General features: G+C 41.7%; 1 protein-coding gene across 2 annotated transcripts in view; it reads right to left on the bottom strand.

Moving 5' to 3' along the window:
• Positions 1–8,149: 8,149 nt before the first annotated feature.
• The window catches only part of LOC147616636 (leucine-rich repeat protein 1-like), a 31,798-nt gene continuing 14,303 nt past the window's right edge, over positions 8,150–25,644 (bottom strand). For both annotated transcript variants that reach the window (XM_086777692.1, XM_086777693.1), the window contains 5 exons: positions 9,864–9,935; positions 9,633–9,776; positions 9,249–9,320; positions 9,042–9,113; positions 8,150–8,736 (listed from right to left, as the gene is read on the bottom strand). In XM_086777692.1, the coding sequence (XP_086633818.1) occupies positions 8,664–8,736; positions 9,042–9,113; positions 9,249–9,320; positions 9,633–9,776; positions 9,864–9,935 (433 nt within the window). In that variant the 3' untranslated portion in view covers positions 8,150–8,663. The remainder of the gene's footprint in view (positions 8,737–9,041; positions 9,114–9,248; positions 9,321–9,632; positions 9,777–9,863; positions 9,936–25,644) is intronic.

Raw genomic sequence — 25,644 nt, 5'->3', positions numbered from 1 at the left:
GGAGTTTCTTGGGCGTCAAAAATTTTAGTTTTTTGGGCATGAATATTGCTATGGGTTTTCTACGTCAAATGATCTCCTGATTTTCCTTTTTTTGAGGTGACGTAGTTTATCTAATCCCAATTATGATTGATGATGCTTTTGGAACTGCTTTTTAGGGCATGAAAACCTTGAGTTTTTGCGGCATGAAGATGCCCACTAGTTTTTCACACCAAAATGATCTTCTGATTGCCATACTTTTGAGTTACTTTTATGGTTACCTTAATCATTATGATTTTCTAACCATGATTTATGATTCTTTTGGAGGATTTTTTTTAGGCATGAAAAACTTGAGATACTCATGCCATGACTATCAACAAGGGAAAGACATCCATAAACATTCCAACTTGTTTATTCACATGCTTGTCTTCTAAGGGTGTAGGGAACTTTCACGTCCTTTCTTCCTTTGAAAGTCATGCATGAACATTCCAACTTGTTTGTTTATAATTGTCCTCTAAGGCTATAGAGGACTTTCATGTCCTTTCTTCCTTTGTTGAATCTTTTACTTACCCTCCATCTTCAAGCCTCTAGTACCCACTCCCTCCATTGGTTCTTGAGGGATATTGTTGGTGAAGGTGCTCTACTAGCACTTTCTTCAAGTGTTACATCTCCTCATTCCTCCTCCATCCATTGGATGGAGTTGACCTTGATGGAATCTAGTTCAGATGCTTCCTCCACTTTGTACCAGTGATGATCGTTGTTGCTTTGAGCTCTTCATGCTTCATTGTTATGTTTCTTTTATCTATGTTAGTCAAGCAAGATGGCACTTGCATCTTCTTCGTCCACACAAGTGGAGGCTCTTATGTCTTTTTTGAGATCACCTTTGCTTTGCTACGCAACCTATTTTTGCTACTGTGGACTTTTTTTAATCTTGTGCTCTTGGCCTTCATCTTCTCTGAGTTTTGGTTTTTGTTTTTTGTATCCATACTTTGGTGACACTCTCGTAGTATGCTTATGCTATCAAGGTGGCCCTAGGTACCCACATGGCTTTTTGCTTGTAGTTCCTTTTCCCATTTAGGTTGTCACGAATGATGTAGGTTGTTTTTAGTTTGAGTTTCCTTGTGGCTAGATTGTGATAGAGTCTATACCCTTTGCTTTCTTGGCTATATCCCACAAACATGCATGCACACAATAGCATAAAAGCAAGACAACTAAAACATGTAAATGAAACATGCAAATGAGCCACAGAGGGCTTTCTACCATTCCAAGCTTCATAAGGGGTAATTATATGCAAGGGGTAATTCCAAGCTTCATAAGGGATAATTATATGTAAGGCCTTGGTGTGGGGCATTTATTTAAAACATAAGTGACACACATAACTACATGCAACCAAAAAATGAGGTAAATCATGGCTTTTAACCATGCAATGTGCCATTTCCAAGAGATCTGTTCTTTCTTTCAACCACCACACCATTTTGCTAAGGTGTGTAAGGCACTGTGCATTGATGTTTTATGCCTCTTTCAACCATATATGCACGAAACTCCTTTGATATATAGTCCCCTCCTTGATTTTTATGAAGATTTCCAAGTTTATACATAGACACATTTTCACATAGAAGAAATGTCTAAAGCATGTTAAAAACCTCTAAGTTTGCTTTCACAAAACGAACACACCCAGGAATCCTTGGAGTAGTCATCAATAAAATTCACAAAGTAGAGATATCCCCCAATCAATGGTGTCCTCATAGAACCACAAAATGTACATCTTCATGTGCATTCATACAATTTAATAGAAAATCTCTAACACAAATTGTAAATATCCCATTTAGAGGTTAACGAAAAGCCCTCTCTACCACACACAGGAGTTGCACAAGAAGTCGTGAAAAAGCACTATAAAATTTGTAATTCTTATGAGAAAAGCTGGTCATAACTAAGCTTAACTAGTTAGTTCTTTAAGTTTTGAGTGCTCATGTGAATAAGGGCCAGATGTATTGAAGACATTTTCTCATAATACAAAGACACATTCCCTCTTTGTGTTAATTGAGCTCTTGTTTTTCCCTTGCTCTTGATCTTGTATGTGTGAGCGAGAGAGAAAGAAAGAGTAAAGGATAGATACTTGTTTGCTCTTAGTACATATGAATAATGAGCAAATCTCTTTCACATCTAGGGTTGAGAGGGACACAGCAACATTGCAAGGATTGGAGATACCTTTTTCCCAATGAGCGAGGAGATGGAGGTAGAAATAAAATTCAAGTAGGACTAGAGGCAAATACAGATCTTGAATCAAAAGAGATAAGAACTGGATGCAAGAAGGGCTTTAGCAAAACATAGGAATCTTGAAAGGATGCAATCCCTAGAGCTAGACAATAAAGAAGGGGATAGAATGGAGGCCATGGAACAAGACCAATCCTTGACCAATCCTTGGCATAAGGAATGCCACCCTTAGACCCAGCTAGGGAAGATTCCAAGGCAAAATAGACCCTTCACAGGCTAATAAGGTCCAACCTAAAAAAGGAAGAAGAACCTATGGAACAACTCTATATAAAGGAGGACATCAATAAAATAATGATTGATCCTAATTTCCTCTCATATATGTAATCAGTGTTATTATAGGAACAAGAAAGGATTCTCTTGGGGAAGATGCACTGTACATGAAAATCTCACTTTTCCCACGACCTTGGGTAGAGATGATTACCGTCAAGAAACTAAACTAGAAAGGGGGAGGAGAAGAGGAAAAGGACTAACACACCCCATAAAACCTATAAGAATGCACAATAGCGGAAGCTAGATCAACACAATACAAAGCACTAAATTGTAGAAATAAGTGAAGAGTAAACAATATTAGTGCTTGCAAAAACTTGATTACAAAGTGATGGCGTTCGGCTACCTGTATGCTTCGGGTAAATGGTAATCTATTGTAGATCTTATAACGAGACTTCTTATTTGCAACAATCAAATTGTTCTTATGAAACACCACATTACAAGACTCTAATTTGTTTGGTGAATTTTTGCATATCTGGCTAAAAATGGCTTCGAAAACCTAAAATTTGGCAAAATCTAGAGGTTATTTTTTAAGTCGATCACCAAAAACTATGACTATCTTATAAGGAGTTTAGGTTTTTATACCCGAATCCCTACATAAAATTGTGGACATGTAGTTACACCTTTACATCACTTAGGAATATGTGATGTATCCCTTGCTCAGAGTGTGTTTCTAAGGAGTCTCCTTCTCCATGATGTATTCCTTGCTCAGAGTGTGTTTCTAAGGAGTCTCCTTCTCCATGATGTATTCCTTGCTCAATAAGTAGTTAGTCTCCTTCTCCATGATGTAATACAACTATTCTGAATGCAGATCATGCCATGCCAACTACATATGCATTACATTCTACCCCTTATCAACTAAAACATGCACAGAAGTCGTAGCAAACCACCATTAACTCTACCATCAAAACCTGACCATAGTTCGTAAAAAGCTTCAACGGAAACCTACAAGTGTTCGTTGTTTGCAAACATAATGTGCCTCAGAGCTACTTGAAATTCACGTATCTGAATCATGCAAACAATTCACAACTTATTTAACAATCATGATTGAATCCCACAGCTTTGATTCAGTGCCAAGAGAAGCATGCCTCTCAATCCCATCACAAAACCGCCCTTAAATCCCATGCCTGAGTCTCATGAGCAACACTGCCTAGTCTATCAAGTTCAGGCCTCTGCAACTGCCAACAAACGCAAGGTTCTCTCATGGTTGCATTTTAGGCTTCTCAAAACTATTTACAACAACTACTAAAGAGGAACGAGAGCTTATGAGTGGTTTGGGTAAGGAATTTACTTCGATCGGTGGCATTGACAGGAGACTAAGGGTAGCAACAACAGGAGGTGCTTATGGATTTTTTGATTGAACAAGCCACCTTAAATCAAAGGGGATGATGAAAGTGTAATTAGATGATCGGCCCCTTTATAGGAGGAAAAGATCCCACAGACCAAAGACAATACAATGCAAACGATGTTCTTGGTGCTAATAATCTAGTGGCTTCTTGTAGAGCTATCATAGTGGGTTTCCTAGGATGAGTGTGGTGGTAGAGCCATGGGATTTTGAAAGTGGAGAGGGAGGGGAGGTGGAGACCATTACGAGGAAGGTAGAGTGAAGGTCATCATTGAGTTAGTATAAATCTTCAATATCCTCAATATGGGCCTTATTTTTTAGAGGGGAGGTGAAAGGAGATTCTTGGGATCCTAGCCCCATAATAGGCATACTCAAACTGAACTTGATGCTTGAACTCTCACTAGAGGGGGAAGCTACTCCCAACCTGCTTAATGTCAATGAGGATGACTCCTACAGCAAGCTTATTCCAAGGGTTTCTACAAATTTTTGTTACTCCTTATGGAAATAATGAGCCCAGTTGGTTTTTGAGACCTTTGGGGGGAGACAAGACTTGTACTTGTACGTGGAGGCATTATAGCGAGAGATGTACTATAGGCACCTAGATAGATCAAAGCCTCGATTTTGAATTGTGGCCAATCCTCCTAGTTTGACATGATCCATGTGTGGCCAAGCTTATAACTTATAGCATGTCTTAGTATGGTAGTGATCTTGTGCTCCACCTTTAATGTACCTTTTGATGTTTTCTTCATCTTAGAATGCATCACATAGCCTTTTACCCTCTTGAGATGCATCATATAGCCCTGTACTTTCTTGAGAATATTGGATCCCGTAAAGAGAAACTTGTTTATATTATGATGTATTCTTCCATAGCAGTTAGAGTTTCACTACCTTCCTCTTCTTATTTTGGGAGTAAAAATTATGGTATCTACCTCAAACGAACACGTGATGCTGGTACCTTAGTGAGAGAGGGAGAAAGAGTTTGCTTGAGTGTAGTGGAGGAAGAGATGAAGGTAGGAGAGCTCATGAGGGGACAAGAGTTCTCATGAGTGTAGTGGAGCAAGAGATGAGGGTAGGAGAGCTCATGAGGGTAGCAAATAACAGTAGGAGAGCTCATGAGAAAAAAATCTACAAGAGTTTGGCAATTGTGAAGGAGAAAAATTAAAAGAGGGGGGGCGGGGGGGGGTGTGGGTGGGGCATTACTTATATAGGCGCACATAATCATTTCTTATAGGGGGCATTGCTTATATATAGGGTATTTCTTATATATATGGCATTTCTTATATATAGAAAGCAAACATGTGTGTGTTAAGTCAAAGAATGGACATGGGTTGAGATTGTGTACATACATGCATGGATGGACTAAACAAACACATGTGGATGTACTTAAGCAAACATGCATGGGAAGAGGTCAAGGAATATTTGTGGCTAGACCTCAGTAGGCACCTCGATTGACTTCATGGTACACATGGATTGACTTCAAGGTGGCTTTTTGTCTCAGTAATAAATGTACATGGAAAAATCAACACACATACATTGGTTAACTCTTGACACATAATGGGTAGACACCTTTATGCAAATTTTGATGTTGCCATTTTCAAGAAGATAAGTATGTGTAGCCTTGTGTGCAAACTCTAGAAACGGTGTGCCCTTAGGACTTAGTTGATGCATGTGAATGATATGTGCAGACCCTAATGAGTGAGTGTGAGAATTTAAGTTAGGGTGATTACATGTGAATGTGTAGTGTAACATTACATTATGCAGGAGGTTCTTGTTGCTTTTACCTTTTTTTGTGTGGGTTCCTATGACTCCCTTTTCTTTTTTTTTTGATCCTCCATGCATGTGAAAAGTTATTGCGTTAGGGCCTACTGGTGCATGCTTACATGCATGTGTTTTCCATTAATCTTTACTTTCGAGATGAATCTTTACTCTTGGCTACTAGCTTGATGACATCATTGATAAAGATCACCTAACAAAAATTTCCATCTTCATCGCATACTCTCCAACTCTCTACTTTCTTCTATGAACTTCATTCTTCAATGCACCAACTCAACTTTCTTTGACATTTATTCAACTTTCTCCTCAACATTTCAATTGATTGCCCTCTTCCCTTTTCGAGCGGAGTCAGTCCATGATGATTCTCTACTGGGTGGCAAGATGTGTAGGGAGGTCCCTAGTACATGCCATGAATTTACATGATGGAGATGGCACATGGTGGCACTTTAATAGTAATCACCCTTGAAGCTTTATGTTGCAAGGTCTTGAGGGGTTTCCCATGCTCAATAGGCTATTATTACTACATGCTATATTATATGACTATTCATATTATGAAAATATTTACTCCATTTAGTATCTCAGTGAAACATTTACTCCATTCTATTAAAACATTTACTCCATTATTATGGATTGTTTCCATTTCCCTTCTTAGCATAGTCTCTCCAATTCTTAAATCTAACACCACTACTTTCTTTTTATGGTTGCTTTCTTCAAAGCACTTCCTTGACATTCACTTTGCGTTCTTTAAAGTTTTTATTTCTCCCAATTTGAGCAAATTAGGGTTAGATTATTTATTGGGTGTCACTCCTTTAACCTTTAAGAAATCAAATCCAAACACATCCACATATGAGTGTGGCAACTCAGAGATTTATACCCATCCTTTACCATGTGTGATTTTCTAGTGAGCTTTTGTTGCTGTGAGCTTTTCTACTTGTCCTTTTTTTTAATAGCAAGAGCGATATTTAGAAGCTCACAAATTTTAAAGCTTTAATGCTTATACACATCATACATACATGGTAATATTATGCTAAGATTACAAAAAAATAAATGATATAGAAACTTACACAAGGACATTTTAAAATTGCCTTCCGTATGATGCACTTTTTTCTAACCTCATAACTAGAAAACAAAAATAGATCTGAAATTTTATAAGTTTGATATACTAGATGGACTAAATATATTTAGATTGATTTTGAAAAAGCTTGGTCCATTTTGGAATATTATTTGAACTCCAAAACGAAGACACTACACTATTTATCTTTCTTTTGACATGTGAGGCTGATGAGCCTATAATACTAGTAGAATCTTTTATTTAAAATAACAAAATTGAACCTACATAAATTTATGAAAAGTTTGATATACTAGATGGACTAACTATAACTATATTTAGATCGATTTTGAGAAAGTTAAGTCCATTTTGGAATCTTACTTGAATTCCAAAACGAAGACACTGCACTATTTGTCTTTCTTTTGACATGTGAGACTAATGAGCCCATAATCCTAGTAGAATCCTTTATTTAAAATAAAAAAATTGAACCTACATAAATTTATAATTTTGACATGCAAGATAGACTCATTGGGCCTATTTTGCTTGATTTACGTATAAATGTGACCATACTCCATGTGTTTTAAGCAAGTTATGGCCATTTTAAGTTTGGGCGATTAAAGTTTGTCTAACCTCCCATGCCCAAAATTTAAAATGGCCATAACTTGCTCAAAAAACATTATAATATGGTAAGTTTAAAATACGTCTTGTAAAAACCAAAGAAGATTTCATCACATAACTTTTGTTTTTGAAAAAAACTATTGCACACCTCGAAAGGTATTTAAGATAGGCTCTAGATAAAGAAATATGACGACCATCCACATGCATGGGTTGTGGCATTGTATGGCATATGGATTATATATAAGACGCACACATTTATCCCAAACAATGCTATGGCTTCAAATTTAGTACAACATTCAATAAAAATTAAGTTTCAAGCTCAAGCTATTAGCTACACCAACTTAGAGATTCCTTATACTTGATGCATCTTGCTAAAGCTTTTTACAAAGAAGAGACATGGGCATATGCTAAGATTTGATTCAACTATTGATTTTGAATTTTTAATTAATTAGTGGATGAATAGCACTAACATTTCCACTATCCTTTGTTTTACAATAAGTCAATGATTGAAATCTATAACTAATTTTTTGTGCCAAAGCCACACAAGATATATATAGATTACGCATAAAAGAGAGCTACACACCATAAATTCTTGGAGGCATTGGCTCTAAGGTTAAGATAAACTACCACGGGGAGCTTAGGTTTTAAGAGCCACAAGGAGTTTGAGCTAAGAAGGCAAGAGAGATGAGGTAATCAACTCAGCTTGTACATTGAGCTAAGGTGTTACCTTCAATTTGGGTGGTCGTGCTAGTACTCCAAAAAGATGTGATCAATTACCAGATTGAGCTTAGCAGTTTCATTGAGCGAAGTGATAAGTTTAACTGATTGACTGAGATAAGAGTGACTCACCTTCAAGGTTGTACTTTGCACTTTATTTGAGCTTAGGAGTCAGCTAACTTATGAGCCAAATGTGCAAACCACAACACCAACACAAGCGAGAGCGAGAGCGAGAGGACAGCAATTCATCAGGCACTCTCTCTCTCTCTCTCTCCCATTGAAAAGCTTAATTTACATTTGTTTAAATATTCTTATTTTCATATCCGTGATCATGTGCACGTGTGAGCTCACACATGTTATATACAAAATAGAGACTTCCATAGATTTTCATATCTTATGCTTGGCCAATAGAAAAAAGCAGTGGCAGAGATAAGGGATCCAAAATATGGTTTTTTCGTGCAGAACATGATTTGTAGGACAGAAATGAGTTTTTCTAGATCTCATGTATAGCCGTGTATAGACGTGAAGTTGAGATAAAGCCCTCTAAATAATCACTTGGCCCATCCTATCGGCTCCATTAATGATATACTCCCATCAGAGCACGATACGATACACAGTGCCCCATTGCAGCCATTCTTGTATGTCTCACTTGCATCCTGAGTCGTAGGCAACTGATCCCAGCAATTCTGGACCATTTAGCCGAGGGTTGTTATCAAAGCTGTCAAAAAGCACAAAGCTCCAGTCAACCAAGCTCTCCATGCACAAAACAGAACATACGTTATCCATTTTCCAACACCATGAATTTGTCCATGCCCACTCTACCAGGAACCACAGGATGTGGCAGCTTTTTTAGCCAAGAGAGTGAGCAGGGCAGAAGTCTGTAAAGCCACCCTTAGACTCACGCCTTACACTTGTGTGAATTAGCTCATCAAATTTAGCAAACAAGTCAACCACCTTAATCTCAGAACTAATCTTCGGCCTCAAAAAAAACAAAATGCATAGAAGTACTAAAAATCTAATTACCTCTTCAAGGAAACATGCTCAAATGCTCCTGATGTCGGTATTGTTCCACAGAGGTCATTAGTTGATAAGTCACTAAATAAAAGAAAATAAAACATGTCATGCCTGCAAACAGTTTTGAGAAAGCCTGCACTGGCTTCAAAAAACATGCCACGGGGTATAAGTAAACCAACCCCTTTTTTAAACTAGCCACAAAGTTAGGGAACCTACACAACTTTGAGATTGGCTATGCCAACTAGGGACCGAGGGATCCGCCCCGTCAACCTGTTGCTGTTTAGGCGCCTACACACAGCAAACACATCAATTACATAAAGAGTCGCGTCTCCCCCACCCATTGGTTACGTGGAGTTGGACAAGCAAGATCCTCTGCCCATGGAGGATTGGGAGGTGAGATCACAAGAGGGGTTATGTATGTAAAGCCCTTAATTTTGGCACTCAAAATATTTCCCAAAAAGAAGATACAGACGAGCATGTTAATGGTAGGTAAAAGAATAAATTATCACAAAATATAGACATACAACTACTCATTGTCTAAAAGTTCCATGAAAAAGGAGGAAAAAAGCAGCATACACTTTAAAATTTAGGGCTACTTACAAGAAAACCAGAGACTTCAAGTTGCCCAAGGAGCTAGGTATCTCTCCTGTTAGGCTGTTATTGTAGAGATCCAAGCTCACCAGATTCTTAAGATTCCCGAGCTCTTCAGGAAGTTTCCCACCAATCCTATTCTTATACAGCTCCCTGGTTAAAAAATTGGGAGCCCCATCAAAACATGCTCTTAAAAGCCAGATAGCTGATCAATCCAAGAAGCAAAAATGTACATCATACAGGTATTGCAGGTGTTGAAGGTTTCCAAGCTCAGGAACAAGCCGCCCTGAGAGATTAGAATTGCCCAGATCGCTGCAGATTTAAAAAACAGCCTTTATGAGCACAGTCCCTTTGCAGGGGAAAAGGATATTAAAATGGTTATGTTTATACATTTTGCAGGGCAAAGTTCACTTTTATTGATCACAAGAAACACTTGGCTTTTAGTTTAATGGGCACGAACAAACTAAAAATCAATAAATATCGCATGTGCTTTGATTTTTTGACCCCTGAAGGAATGGCTTGCTTTTGGCAGCTGCTCTCCTTCTCTTTCACACACATCAAAGGAAGATTTGTAACACTAACTACAGTCTGATTAACTGAAGATTAATGCTAATTACATGTTCCAGAAAATTACATAGAAGACAACGTGATAGACCTAAACTACTGTATATTCCCAAAACATGATTATATACAATGATGAAAGGAGATCCTGTAACATGCCTGCAAAAGCATGATGATTAGCCATAAGCAAAACTGAACTTAATGCTAATCAACTATGCCAACATTCAATAGAGAAGACCCAAAAGACCTAAACTACTGTATATTGCCCAAATATGAATATTTACAATATGTTCCCAAATCTACACTAATATATGTCCTGCATATCTCTGCATGACTACTATGCAATACAAAACGTGTTGTCCTCCGAGAAGGTTGTAGGCCCAAAATGATAATGCACTTCAATATGCTTGGATTGTCCCCGTATCACAGGATTCTCAGCTAGAGCAATAGCACTCTGAGAATCCAAGAAGATGGTAACTGGGGAAGTGTCGGCACAACACAAATGCTCCAAAACTTGATGAATCCAAAGTGCCTCGGTAGAGAAGAGAAGATAGGATTCAAGCCTAGAAGGCCTTGGGGTAGAATTTGGAGAAGGAACAACTATAGAGAAATCTTTGGAAGCCATGTCTGCTGAGAAATAATACTCCTCTGACTCAAGCAGTCCGCTGACAACCTGCTAAGCACCACTGCGGCAGTGCGTAAGAGTATGGAAAAGAAACAGCAGCAAAGAAATCTCCAAGAGCCCTATCCTCTGACAATAAACCTCCTTTGAAGCAAGAGGGCTGTAAAAAAAACAGCAAATAGCCTCCTCTCAAGCCGTGCACAGCAAGAGGAGGAAAGACGAAAGGGAGGGAGCGTGGGAAAAGAGAAATAGAGAAAGAAAATCTCTCAAGAACCCTATCCTCAGCACCTAGAAGAGAGCTTCAATCTCCAACAACAAAAACGCAACAGTTCAGCAGTACAGATGCAGAAAACGCAGCACAATGATGAAGCCTCTGCTCCAATCAGAAAAACACAGCAATTTCTTACCTATAGATAAGCGTTTGGCTCAGATACCATGAAAGAAAGAGCATCACATGTTGTAATCCCAAAGCACAAACCGTAGAAGGCTAGAAACAGTTGATTATTGCTGAAAATGAGCACGAGGGAAGCCCATAGGTGCTTACAAGCATAAGAGACTTGTTGCTACAGCCAATAACCTCCAGCAGATATGCAAGAATGAGATGAAAAGTGAGGGGAAGGTGAGCACCCTTATATATCCCTCCAGAGAACTGGTCACAGCTGTCTAGTAGCATAAAATGCCTTAAAAATTGTTTTAAAAAATGCCTAAATAATATCTGCTAAATATGCCAATGCAAGGTCTCATAAAATGACTGGTACAAGCATGAAAAGGTGTATGTAGACCCTTTGGAGATCATATATTCCAACACCATCTACTAAGACCCAATGGGCCTATGAGGCCAAAGTGATACAATAATGTCCGTGGCATATCTCATCATGGAATGGAAAATAAAATAGAAACAAAACATAGCTATCTTACAGGGATGATACAAAACTGTCCATGCAATAGATGTTATACCACTCAAGCATGGAGCTAATGAGTATGGCCGAGAGGTCTCCCTCGCTACGTCACATGGAAATGTAGCTCGATGGCAGTGGAGCATGTCCTCGATCTGAAGCTGATGAGAGAGAGCAATATCAATTAATGTTAATTAATCAATGATTGCAAGTACAATGTAATGCTGTATTGATGTGATATTAAGCTTTACAAGATACAATGCTTTTATAGGCAAAATTCCTTATCTTTTTCAACACACAAACTATGAGGAAATGACACATTGCTCATTGATGACATCACTGCTTACACATACAAACACTAAGGTGGCCACAAGAGGTGTGGTTCACATGTAATAACTCACTTAAATAAGTGAGTGTTCACACGGGAGATGGACCCACACACATACGAGTCTGAAACCCAACAAACCTCCCTTTGGTGGAGCGAAGGTGAAGATGTCCCGAGATAGACCTTCAATAGGCACGGTGATTTGGTCTCACTAGCACCACGTGATGTAAAAGATTACAATGGCCATACCTGACATGATACAACAGATCATAGTCAAGCCTGCAAATGAAGGTTGACCACACACGACTTTAACTTACATCCGTCTACTCAAAGATCAACCCCCCTGGATCTAAACAAGGATAGACTGGAATAGTGGAGCCCTTTATAACATAAGGCGGTAACAAACAAACACACACACGAGATACAATCAAATTTCGGGGAACTACCCTAGCAAAGAACCCATTATTGACTCAACACACATGGAAATTATTTGTCTAAAAAGCCCAATCAAGATCTATCTGAGAGAGAGAGAGAGAGAGAGAGAGAGAGATTAGCCATTGCAGTGTAGGCTTTTTTTGGTATTGTCGTAGAAGTTTCCAACTGCTCTGGTGCATCTTCATGATCTTCTTCTTCTGCCATTAGGTTCGCGTGATTTTGCTCCATCCGCTTGTAGCATCTTTCTTCGGTGTGTACCAGCTTCTTGCAGAATGTGCACTTGACTACTTTTCCGTTGGGTTCACCTTTCATTTTGGAAAAGAAGACTCTCTCTATGTCAAGACTGATAAAAGTGTGCCTCGAAGTCGACGATCCTCATCAATGAGGATAGCCACCATGTCATCATATGGCATCTCTCTAGATACCCAAAGTGAAGTTATCACCTCTTTGTACTTTCCATCTCTTCCAAGCTGGAAAAGAGTATTGCTTTCTTGTCATGCTCATCAACATTGGCCCTTAACGTAGTTAGTTGTTGGAGGAGGGACCCTATGGTGCTGAGGTGTTCTTGCAATGAGTGATATTCTTTCATTTTTAAACCATAATACTTCTGCTTTACAAACGCCTTTGAATTGTTAATCTTGTTCCCGAACAGATTTTCAAGATTGTCCCATATCTGTTTGGCAGTCTTGTCAAAGCGGACATGATAAATGACGTCATCGGCAAGCCCTAGACCGATGTGTACTAGTGCTCAGTCATTCTTCTCTGTCCAAGCTCTTCATGTAGGTGTTGTGGCTGAACCTTCAGGAAACACCTTTGAATTGTTAATCTTGTTCCCGAACAAATTTTCGAGATTGTCCCATCTCTGTTTGGCAATCTTGTCAAAGTGGACATGATAAATGACGTCGTCGGCAAGCCCTAGACCGATGTGTGCTAGTGCTTGGTCATTCTTCTTTGTCTAAGCTCTTACTGTAGGCATTGTTGCTGAATCTTCAGGCTTCTCTTTTGTGCCGTTGATTGTTACACTCCAGACTCCACCTCTCATGAGAAAGAGTCTTACTTTTGTCTGCCATGCTGGGAAATTGTTGCCAGAGAACTTCTCGAATGTGGTTGCTGATCTACGAAGGTCCATGGCTATGGATGGTGAGACTCAGAGAGACACCGCAAAGAGAAGTGGCTCAGCCAAGGAACTTGGGTACTGTAGAAGCAGCTCAAAGAGTCGGCCAAGAAAAGGCGGTTGTTGCAGCAACAATAGGAGCAACAGCAGCTAGAGCAGTAGTAGGGATACTCAGAGAAGGCGGCTATGGATGGTGAGACTCAAAGAGAAACACCGCAAAGAGAAGTGGCTCAGCCAAGGAACTTGAGTACTGTAGAAGCAGCTCAGAGAGTGTTGTGCATGAGATGACAGCGCCAAGAGAAGGTGGCAGCAACAGTAGGAGCAACAACGATGAATAATGGAGAAAGTGACGGCGCTAGCAGTGAAGGCGGCAGCTCAGTCCGTCAATCGACGCATGGGCGGCGTGTCACCATTCAGCCATCCATTTGGTCCATCTCCATTTCTGGTGCCACTTCTATGGGGCTGTCACTCCATAGAGCGGTCAGATTTGTGCCATGTTCACATGAGGCCAGGCCGGTGTCTCATGTGAAAGGGCCAATCATTTTGTGTCAGATGGACGGGAACCAGTTTCGTGCCACCCGTGTGTGACCAGGATCGTGCCACCCGTGTGTGACCAGGATCGTGCCATATGGACGGGAGCCTATATCATGCCACCTGTGTATGGCCAAGACGGTGTCTTGTCCATGGTACTCTCACTCCATGGAAGGACCCATGTTTGTACTGTGTCTTGCCTATGGGACTGTCACTCCATAGGAAGGCCAAGATTTTCACATTTTGTCACGCCAGTTTGTGCCCGACTAGAATGTTTTGTACAAGTTTCATGAAAGGGAGATATCGTCCATTACATGTGCACGTGCATCCATCTTTGTATGCTGGATTTGTTTTCACGTGATTTATTTTCGTTCGACTGCCTGTTATGTCGTGCCAGTGCAGTGGACAGGGACGCCCTCCAGTGTACAGTGGGTGTGCCCGTCTTATGATATGTTTTATTGCATGTGAATAGGTGGTAAGTTTGGCATATTCATTTATTTTAAATGTTGTCATTCTAACCTTTGTATGCTTATGGATTTTATAATTTACAAGGGCCAAAATGATAATACTTACCACATGTTCACACGCCACACCAATGTGTCAGAAAGCAGCACTCCACGGTACACTGGGGACGTCCCCATCCAATGTATTGGCACGGCAAAACAGGCACACACACGCAAACAAATCATGTGAAAACAAGTTTATGCATGCAATCATAAATGCATGTGCACATGTAATGGACGAAATCTCCCTTTCATGAAACTTGTACAAAAAGTTCCTTCCGGGCACAAAAATTGGCATGACAGAAACATGAATATATGTCCTGGACTTCCTATGGAGTGACAATCCCATAGGTAAGATGCCATCCTGGCCATAAATGGGTGGCACCAACAACAGGCTCTCATCCAGCACGAAGCAGGTCACACACGGGTGGCACAAAACTAGTTCCCGTCCATGTGACGCAATACTGGTCACACACGGGTGGCACGAATCTGGCTCCCATCCATGTGGCACCAAAAGACTGGCTCTTTCACATAGGACACCAGTCTGGCCCCATGTGAACATGGCACAAATCTGGCCGCTCTATGGAGTGACAATCCCATAGAAGTGGCTCCAGAAATGGAGATGGACCAAATGGTGACATCCCCCCGAGCTTCTAAACAGATGTCCTCAACTGAAAAGCCTCAAGATATGACCTGAGGCATATCTTTTGCTTACAACAACACAGTTCATGCAAACTCTACAACAGTTAGCAAAATAATCCTCGTCTACCCACTTTGCATCAATTGGCAAATAATTTTTAAACTTCACAACGTATCTCCTGGAAAGCTTCCCATGTGGAAACTTTCCCTCCTTGTGAAATACAATCTGTTCTGGCTGGAGAATCTCCTCAAGCTCATCAACTTCTGGCAGATCTTCTGTGACAAACTCTTCTGAATCTGGCTCTACATACTTCCGCAAAAGACTCACATGAAAAGCATTATGAATCTTCCAATGGCTGGGTAAAGCAAGCCTGAAGGACACTTCATTGATCTTGTCAACCACTTTGAAGGGTCCATAATATCCAGTAGAAAGCTTTGGATATGATCCCTCTCATCCTAGCCTCTTCCGAAGCCTAGCTGTCTCAAATTTCAGTAATACCCAATCACCTTTCTTGACTTGCATGTCCCTTCTATGCTTGTTAGCAGCCCTCTTATGCTTGTCTTGTGACCTTGCAATGGCTGTCCGCACCTGAGCAAAGGCTACATCCAAGTCACGCACATACTCATCAGCTGCTGCAAAAATCTCATCCTTTGTACGATGGGTGGCAAGACCACTCTGCCATAAATAATCTCAAACGGGGCCTTTCCGTGGAGGCATGAACTGTGTTGTTGTAGGCAAACTCTACAAGTGGAAGATACTTCTCCCACGCACTCTTTTGATCTGCCACATAACACTTCAACAAATCCAACACGGCTGAATTCGCAACTTCACTTTGGCCATCCGTTTGGAGGTGATATGCTAATGAAAACTCAAGCTTAGTACCCATGTTATCAAATAAAGTTCTCCAAAAGAGGCTCGTAGTCCTGGGATCTCTATCCCCAACAATGGACTTAGGCATACCATGATGCTTGAAGATGTGAGCAATACCATCCTTCGTATAAAGGAGGGTCTTGCCACCCATCCTTTGTACGAAGGATGGGTGGCAAGACCACTCTGCCATAAATAATCTCAAAGGGGACCTTTCCCGTGGAGGCATGAACTGTGTTGTTGTAGACAAACTCTACAAGTGGAAGATACTTCTCCCACGCACTCTTTTGATCTGCCACATAACACTTCAACAAATCCAACACGACTAAATTCGCAGCTTCACTTTGGCCATCCGTTTGGGGGTGATATGCTGATGAAAACTCAAGCTTAGTGGCCATGTTATCAAATAAAGCTCTCCAAAAGAGGCTCGTAGTCCTGGGATCTCTATCCCCAACAATGGACTTAGGCATACCATGATGCTTGAAGATGTGAGCAAGACCATCCTTCGTACAAAGGATGGTCTTGCCACCCATCCTTTGTATGAAGGATGGGTGGCAAGACCACTCTGCCATAAATAATCTCAAATGGGACCTTTACCGTGGAGGCATAAACTGTGTTGTTGTAGGCAAACTCTACAAGTGGAAGATACTTCTCCCACGCACTCTTTTGATCTGCCACATAACACTTCAACAAATCCAACACGGCTGAATTCACAGCTTCACTTTGGCCATCCGTTTGGGGGTGATATGCTTGGGGGCTGATGAAAACTCAAGCTTAGTACCCATGTTATCAAATAAAGCTCTCCAAAAGAGGCTCGTAGTCCTGGGATCTCTATCCCCAACAATGGACTTAGGCATACCATGATGCTTGAAGATGTGAGCAAGACCATCCTTCGTACAAAGGATGGTCTTGCCACCCATCCTTTGTACGACGGATGGGTGGCAAGACCACTCTGCCATAAATAATGTCAAACGGGGCCTTTCCTGTGGAGGCATGAACTGTGTTGTTGTAGGCAAACTCTACAAGTGGAAGAACCTCAAGCTTTGATGATCTGTCTTGACTACAAATTCAGCCCCAAGAAGGTAATGCTTCCATATCTTTAAGGCATGAATTACAGCCAAGAGCTCTTTTTCATAAATGTCCATATGGATCTCGGTATCATGCAATCGACGGCTTTCATAAGCAACTGCATGACCCTCTTGATTTAGGACAATCCCTACACAATTCCCACATGCATCACATTCCACCGTGAATGGCTTTTGCAAGTCGGGAACAATCGACACGGATCCACAAATGATAGCAGTTTTGAGTTGCAAGAAGGCATCTTGCTCATGCGAAGTCCATTTGAAGGTGGCTTTCTTCTTGGTAAGATCATGCAATGGCGAGACAATGTCGGCAAAATGCCTAATGAATTGCCTCTAGTATGAACATAACCCCAAAAAGCTACCTACTTGATGTACATTTTGCAACTCTAGCCAATTTCAAATGGTTTCAATTTTAGCAGGATCCATTCTTACACCCTCTTTGGATATGATGTGTCCCAAATAGTGTATCTCTGAGAGGAAGAACTCACTTTTCTTAGCATTTATGAAGAGTTTATGCTCTCGCAACTCTTCAAACACTGTAGCCAAATGAGTCTTATGCTCCTCCTCATTCTTGGAGAAAACCAAGATGTCATCAAAGAATACACCTGTGAACTTACGATGGGGTCGAAATATCCAGTCCATCATACGGTCGAATGTTGCCGGGACATCGATAGGGCCAAAAGGCATTACCAAGAATTCATACAATCCAAAAGCTATCTTGAATGCAGTCTTATGGACATCCTGGGGTACCACACGAATCTGGTGGTAACCACTCTTCAAATCTATACGGCTAAAACAAGCCGAACCATCAAGCTTATCCAAGATGTCATCTATGTGTGGAATTGGAAACCTGTTCTTGATGGTGAGCTTGTTTAGAGCTCGATAATCCACGCACATACGAAAAGATCCATCCTTCTTTTGCACAAGAAGTACAGGAGAACAAAAGGGTGAGGAGCTTGGCTGAACCAAACCCTTTTCTAAGAGCTCATTAACCTGCTTCATAATCTCCTCTTGTTGTGCGGCACTCACACGATATGTGGGTTTGTTAGGTGGGGAACTACCTGGCACAAGATCTATGCGATGACCCTCGGGCCTCTCACATGGTAGTTCTCCTGGCAATGCATCAGCAAAACAATCCTTATATGCATCAAGAAAATTCAGCCTATCTTGAGTCAATACATCCACATTCACATTACTTTGCTCAATTTTGTCACGAACAAAAACCAAGTACGCGAAAAGACTCTTTTTCATTGCCTTATTAATTTGGATGTGAGATACAACTGGAATGGAATCCCCTTCCTTGCCCGCATCAATAACATGCATGCGGCCTCTATGCATAAATGTGATCCTGTTGGTTTTATACTCTTTGCGAGGCTCAAGCCAATGATGCCAAGGCTTGCCAAGTAATACATCACATCCATTGAGTGGGGCAATCAAGAAATGCTCATGATCCAAATAACCCTGTATATGAATGCACAACTTTCCAATAAGAGGCGTGACCTGCACCTCTTTGCCAACAAAAGCTGCCTCTGCTTCAATTTGGAGTCCCATGTCCCCTATCTCTATGCCCAAGGCGGCTGCCATCTATATAGAGATGAAATTATCTCTTGCACAATCATCAAATATGAATAAGGCGGACTGATCCTTGATTTGTCCCATGTCCCCAATCTCTATGCCCAAGGCGGCTGCCATCTGTGTAGAGATGAAATTATCTGTTGCACAATCATCAAACATGAATAAGACGGACTGATCCTTGATTTGTCCCCAAGCTTTGAATACCACTCTCTCTTTGCCATCATGCTCAATGGTACTCTGCATATCGGGTATAGCATGCACATTTGCCTTTGGTGGCTTGTCCTCATGCTTTTGCTTGCAGGGCATTGCCTAAACATGTGCTCTTTATTACCACAAGAAAAGCATTTGCTCCCTTTGCTCGGGGTCAAGCCAAATTTGTTCTTCTTTGATGCAATGTCTTTGGATGGGGTTCTTTCAGCTTTACCACCCTTTTGGGCTTCCTGGAAGCTCTTTTTAGGTGGTTGTCCACCTTTTTGCAGGTTTGGGACAACCCTCTCTTTGCCCTAGGATAAGTTTCCTACTTTAAAAAGACCTTTCTCTCTCTAGAAATAGGTCATTTAGAGAGAGAAATCTCAAGAAAGTACATGCTAATCTTGCTTAATTTTAAGCACCAATTGCTCCGTAGCAAGAGCACATGCTATGAGCTGCTAAAGAGTGTGTTTCGGGTGCAATTCAATGCCCGAACGATAAGTTGGTTGCAATCCAGAGCGAAACCTCCTTTCATCTTCGGAAAGTTGCATAAAGGGAGTTACCTCAAGCAACACTTCCCAAAACTTATTGACATATTGCTGCACACTTTCATTCTCTTTTTGCTCAAGTCTATCCCACTTTTGGGTGAGAGTTTGCTCCGCATTAGGAGACAAGAATTGGGCATAAAATCTGTCCTTAAACTCTTTCCAAGTGCAAATGGGATCTTTGGTGGTCTTTTCAGTGATCCACCAATGGACAGTTGTCATGTGCATCACAGATGCCATGGACATTCTCAGGGCTAGATCCAGAAGAGGCAAACAGATAAAGACCATGAACCAGTAGAAGATAGGTAGAACCAGAATGTAGGAGCTTCAGGTGTAGCATCTGAGGTGAGCATGGAGCAGGATAAGTGGGATCATGGAGGGAAGCAGACGGCTGAAGCACATGAACCCAGACAAGGGCTGTCGGCTGCAAGAAAAGAGGATGTTGGCTGTCGGCTGAAGTCAGCAGAGAGGTTGGGCAGTAGGCACAGCAAGGACAAGGACCAGCAGTCGGGCAGCACCAAAAAAGGGCTTGTATGGACATGGAACTGGCCGACCACCAGCAGTCGGCCAGCATAAAGTGTCCAAAGTCCCATATAAATAGGGCTCCTTGCTCCTTGATTTATTCATTCAAACCCACTAGGGGTTGGGATCACTAGAGGTCCCATAGGGGACAGGTTTTGGTGTTTTACCACCTTTTCAAGAAGGCAGCCAAGGGCTGTAAGATATGTACCCTTCTTGTACCATAGAATATACTGAATTTCCAGCACTTCTCACTCTCTCTCTACTCTCTCTCTACCTGCGTTTTTGCATCAGATGGTGCGTTTTTGCATCAGAAGGTTTTTTAAGAGTGTTTAGGGCTGAAAGAAGACTACCCAGAGCTTCAGCGTGTTACAACAGTTGTCTCCTTCAGGAACATGCTTGCATGACAAATTTTGGACTTCTCTGAAAAGATGCAGGGGGGAAGAGAGCTTGAGCTCTTGCAAGCACACACACACTCACAAAACCCTAATAGAGAACACACAAGGTGAGAGGCTGAAAATCTTCTTCTACTTTTTTCAACACTCAACACACCATATACAAGATAAGAGTGCACACACTATGAAAGGTACTCAACCAAATACATACAAGGGTTCTCTATAGTGTGAACCCAACTAAATGAGCTGGCGCTATAACTATACCAGTCTCTAGAATGGTTGTCACACAGCCTGTCATCCCACTGGCCGCATATCACCCAAGATCTCACCAACCATGCCAGTGGTGTAAGTGTGGGGCCTATTCCCCAGGCAGGTCATCAGTGTCCACCGCCTCACTAGACGAGCTCGATATCTCAACACTCCCCCTCGAGCTCAACTCCATCTCATGTACACCAAGTGAAGCTCTGAATCTGCGGAGCTTCTCTGTACCCAATGCTTTGGTGAAGATGTCAGCTACCGGATCCTGTGTGCTGACATAAACAAGGTCAAGGTCTCCTGCCAAGACCTTCTCTCTGACAAAATGGTAGTGGACCTCTATATGCTTCGTGAGTGCGAGCATGAAAAACTGGGTTCCTGGCCAACTGTATACTGCTAATGTTGTCACAGAAAATGACAACTTGTCTATCCACTGATAGACCCAAATCTGCAAGTAGCTTTCTCAATCAAGCTACCTCACATGCTGCCATAGCATCTCCTTTGTACTCGGCCTCTGTACTGGATAGAGCAACCGTAGGCTGCTTCTTGCTGCTCCAAGTCACAGCAGCACTCCCCAAAGAAAACATGAAGCCACTAGTAGATCTTCTATCTGAGATACTACCAGTCCAATCAGCATCTGTGTACCCATGTACACATATCTCTGTCCCAGTCTCATAAAATAGTCCACAATGCAAAGTAGACCTCACATACCTCAGTATGCGTCTCAATGCATCCAAATGCGGTTTCCGTGGAACCTGCATAAACTGACTCACCAACCCAACAACATAGCTCAAATCTGGTCTGGTGATCGTCATGTAGATCAAACTTGCTACTATGCGTCTATACATAGTAGGATCCTCCAAAATCTCTCCTAAATCTGCACTCAACTTGCCATTCTGATCCAATGGCATGGAAATAGGCTTACAGCCTGTCATACACCTGGTTATGAGGATGTGAGTCACCCCGAGCATGTTTGCAGGTTGAAGAAAACCTTGTATGGCTTAAAACAAGCACCAAGAGCATGGTCTGACAAGATTTCTGAATATCTTGTCACTATTGGCTTTCATGTAGCCAATGCAGATTTCTCGCTGTATGTGAGATATGGTGATAGAGGGGTTGTGCTTGTTGTCATCTATGTAGATGACTTGATCATTACGGGGAACCATGATGCAGAGATCTTTGATGTAAAGATCTTGCTTAGACAGAAGTTCGAGATGAAGGATCTGGGGGAGCTCAGATATTTCTTGGACATTGAGGTGATTAGGTCACCACATGGTATTGGATTACTGCAGAGACAGTATGGCTTGGACATGTTGTCTAAGTATGGGCTGCAACATATACACCTCTTCTTGCAAATCCCCATGCAAGAATGCATTCTTTACATCCATCTGATGTAAAGACCATTGCTTTGACGCAGCCACTGCTATCACAACTCTCACTGTTGCCATCTTGGCAACTGGGCTGAAAGTTTTCTCATAATCAATGCCATATGTCTGCACATACCCTTTGGCTACCAATCTAGCCTTATACCTGTTTATGCTTCCATCACTGTTATGTTTTACTTTGTACACCCACTTGCATCCAATGGCTTTCTTGCCTTCAGACAATTACACTAAATCCCAAGTTTCATTTCCATATAGTGCATCCATCTCCTCATCCATAGCTTTCTCCCAACACACATTTCCAACAGCCTCATCAATGCATGTGGGCTCTACAACCTGCACAACCTTTGCCATATATGCATAGTGATGTGCCACATAACCATCATAGGTAAACCTCTGCACAGGGTTTTTCACTCTCCCAGATCTTCGCAGCTTTTCATTCATGGCTTCCATAGCCTTCTTTACACCAGGTATTCTCATAGCTAGGATCCCAAGCTCCTCATCAAGGCTCATCTCTGAGCCACTAGACTCTCCATCAACATAAGAATGCCCTGCAGAAATGTCAGGCATACTAAGGGGCTCAACCACTTTCTCTTTGCCTTTACGTGATGTACTAATCACATTTGCAGGACTGGTATTATGACGCAGCCTACCACTCCATGGTCTATCAACAGACCCACTAGAAGAGGACTCTCCTCGTCCACTCAAAGACTGGGATTGCTGACCTGCATTCTGTGCAACCACACTTCCACTCACATCAGCCCCAACAGCTTCTTTTTCAACAGCATACCAGCTGCTCATCTCATCAAAGACAACATCCCTACTTACCCTCAACTCACGTGTAGCAGGGTTATAACACCTGTATCCCTTTTGCTCAAGGGAATATCCAATAAACACACATTTTTCAGCTTTTGGATCCAGCTTAGTTCTCAGCTCATCTGGCACATGCACATATGCAATGCATCCAAAAACTTTCAGATGAGACAAATCAGGTTTTCTACCAGTAAACCTCTCCTCTGCAGTTACATCATGTATGGCTGCAGTTGGAGTCCTGTACATGATGTATACTGCAGTAGAAACAGCCTCAGCCCAATAGCTATGCGGCATATTCTTCTCTTCCATCAATGCTCGCGCAATCTCAGCAATGTGCCTGTTTTTCCGCTCAGCAACTCCATTTTGCTGCGGAGTGTATCTGCATGTAAACTGTCTCCGAATACCATTCTTCTTCAAAAATTCAGAGAACTCATTGGAGAAGTACTCTCCCCCTCCATCTGACCTTAGGTACTTTACATATTTCCCTGTTTGCTTTTCAACCAAAACTCTGAAATTCTGAAAGTGAGTGAACACCTCACTCTTCTTCTTCATGAAATATACCCACACTTTCCTTGTGTGGTCATCAATGAATGTCACATATGAATGGGAGTTAGAATTAGGGTTAGAGTAATTCATGTGGGAGACATACACAGAGAGAACAAGGGAGAGAGAGAGAGAGAGAGAGTTGTGGGGATAAGTCAACTCATGGGAATGAGTGTGTGACTCCCCTATCACACATGTATATTGCACTAGTACACATAGTGCACTTAGTACATTAAAAGTACTAAGTGTACTATGTACTATAACTTATGGGCTTGTACACACTATAAGGGTGGGCATTATGCCTTTACCCCAACAACCTCCCACTTAAAGGCAAAGTGCCCTTAAATGAAGGAAAAGAAAAATCAGCATGTACATGATAATATACAAGGCCATATCAAGGCTGAAACTGGCCTCATCCAATGCCCATCAAGTGTCTGCAATGAGCAAACCGCTCCGGAGGCAAACTCTTTGTCAACAGATCAGCCGGGTTGTCATCCGTGTGAATCTTAACAAGCTGAATTTACTTGTTCTCTATCACCTCTCTGATGAAGTGATACTTCACATCCACATGCTTCGTCTTTGCATGAAAGACAGGATTCTTTGCCAACTGGATGGCACTCTGACTGTCACAATGCAACAATGGAATATCCCCTGTATAACCCAAATCAACCACTAACCGAGATAGCCATAATGCCTCCTTGCAAGCCTCTGTGGCTGCAATATACTCGACCTCTGTAGTAGATAAGGCTGTGCACTTCTGCATCCTAGATATCCATGACACAGCACCTCCTGTGAATGTAAACACATAACCGGTAGTAGACTTCCGGTTATCTGGATGACCGGCATAATCCGAATCCGTGTAACCATGCACTAATGCATCTTGTTTGCCAAAGCAAATGCACATATCCTGTGTGCCCTTCAAGTATCTCATGACACCTTTCACTGCTTCCCAATGCTTCTTGCCAGGGTTGGCCATGTATCTAGAAACCACTCCCACTGCAAATGCAATGTCCGGCCTAGTAGCAACCATGGCATACATGAGACTGCCACAAGCTGAAGCATACGGAATTTTGGCCATATCAGCCCTGCCACTATCTGACTGTGGGCTGTCCATAGCACTGAGTTTCACATATGGAGGCAAAGGAGTACTAGTCTTCTTCCCCCCGTCCATATTGAACCTCTGCAAAACTTTGCCGATGTATTCCTTCTGAGACAAATACAACACATGCTGATTTCTGTCCCGAAGTATCCGCATACCCAAAATGTGATTTGCATCACCCAAATCCTTCATATCAAAGGTTTCATGCAGCCTCTTCTTCAAGGCATCCATCTCTTTACGAGATTTCCCAACAATCAACATATCATCAACATACAAGATGAGGATCAATAGACTGCCATCCAAAGCTTTCTTGGTGTATAAGCAGTGATCTATGTCACTTCTCCTGAATTTCTGGGATTTCATGAATGTATCAAATTTATGATACCATTCCCTTGGTGCCTGTTTGAGCCCATAAAGACTCTTTTTCAGCTTGCATACAAGCTTCTCCTTTCCACTCACTGCATAACCCTCTGGCTGCTGCATATATATCTCCTCATGGAGATCACCGTGAAGAAAAGCAGTCTTCACATCCATCTGAATCAAGTCCAGATCATCATGTGCAACCAAAGCTAATACAGCTCTAAGTGTGGTCATTTTGACCACTGGAGAGAAGATCTCCTCAAAGTCCACACCATATTCTTGCTTGAAGCCCTTAGCCACTAACCTGGCTTTGTATCTTGGCTTTGCATCAGGTGCAACTTTGAGCCTGTAAACCCACTTGCATGGCAAAACCTTCTTGCCTGCAGGCAAATGCACCAACTTCCATGTTCCATTTTTGTGGAGAGAATCCATCTCTGACTTCATGGCACGCTCCCATAGAGCCTTGTCTGCCCTCTGTAAAGCCTCCTTATAACATGAGGGCTCCCCACAGTCAGTAAGCATTAAGTAGTCAACCCCTGGAACAAACCTGTCAAGGGCTCTGGAGGGTCTAGTGGACCTCCGTACCCAATGACCATCATTTGCAGGTTGCTGTCCAGCCTGCATATCACCTATTGGTGGCTCCTATTCCATGCCATAAGGCTGAAAAATCATGCCCGGTATCTCCTCTAACTGTGGTATATCCATAGGGATATCTTCTGCCATGTCTGGCTGTCCATTTGGACCATTTTCAGCACCATTTAAGGGCT

The sequence above is a fragment of the Cibotium barometz genome, chromosome 38 (assembly GCF_041138505.1).
Source record: "Cibotium barometz isolate CiBa-2024 chromosome 38, ASM4113850v1, whole genome shotgun sequence".
Classification (NCBI taxonomy): Eukaryota; Viridiplantae; Streptophyta; class Polypodiopsida; order Cyatheales; family Cibotiaceae; genus Cibotium; species Cibotium barometz.
The sequence above is the reverse complement of the archived record's forward strand: the minus strand, read 5'-3'. Positions and strand labels throughout refer to the sequence as shown.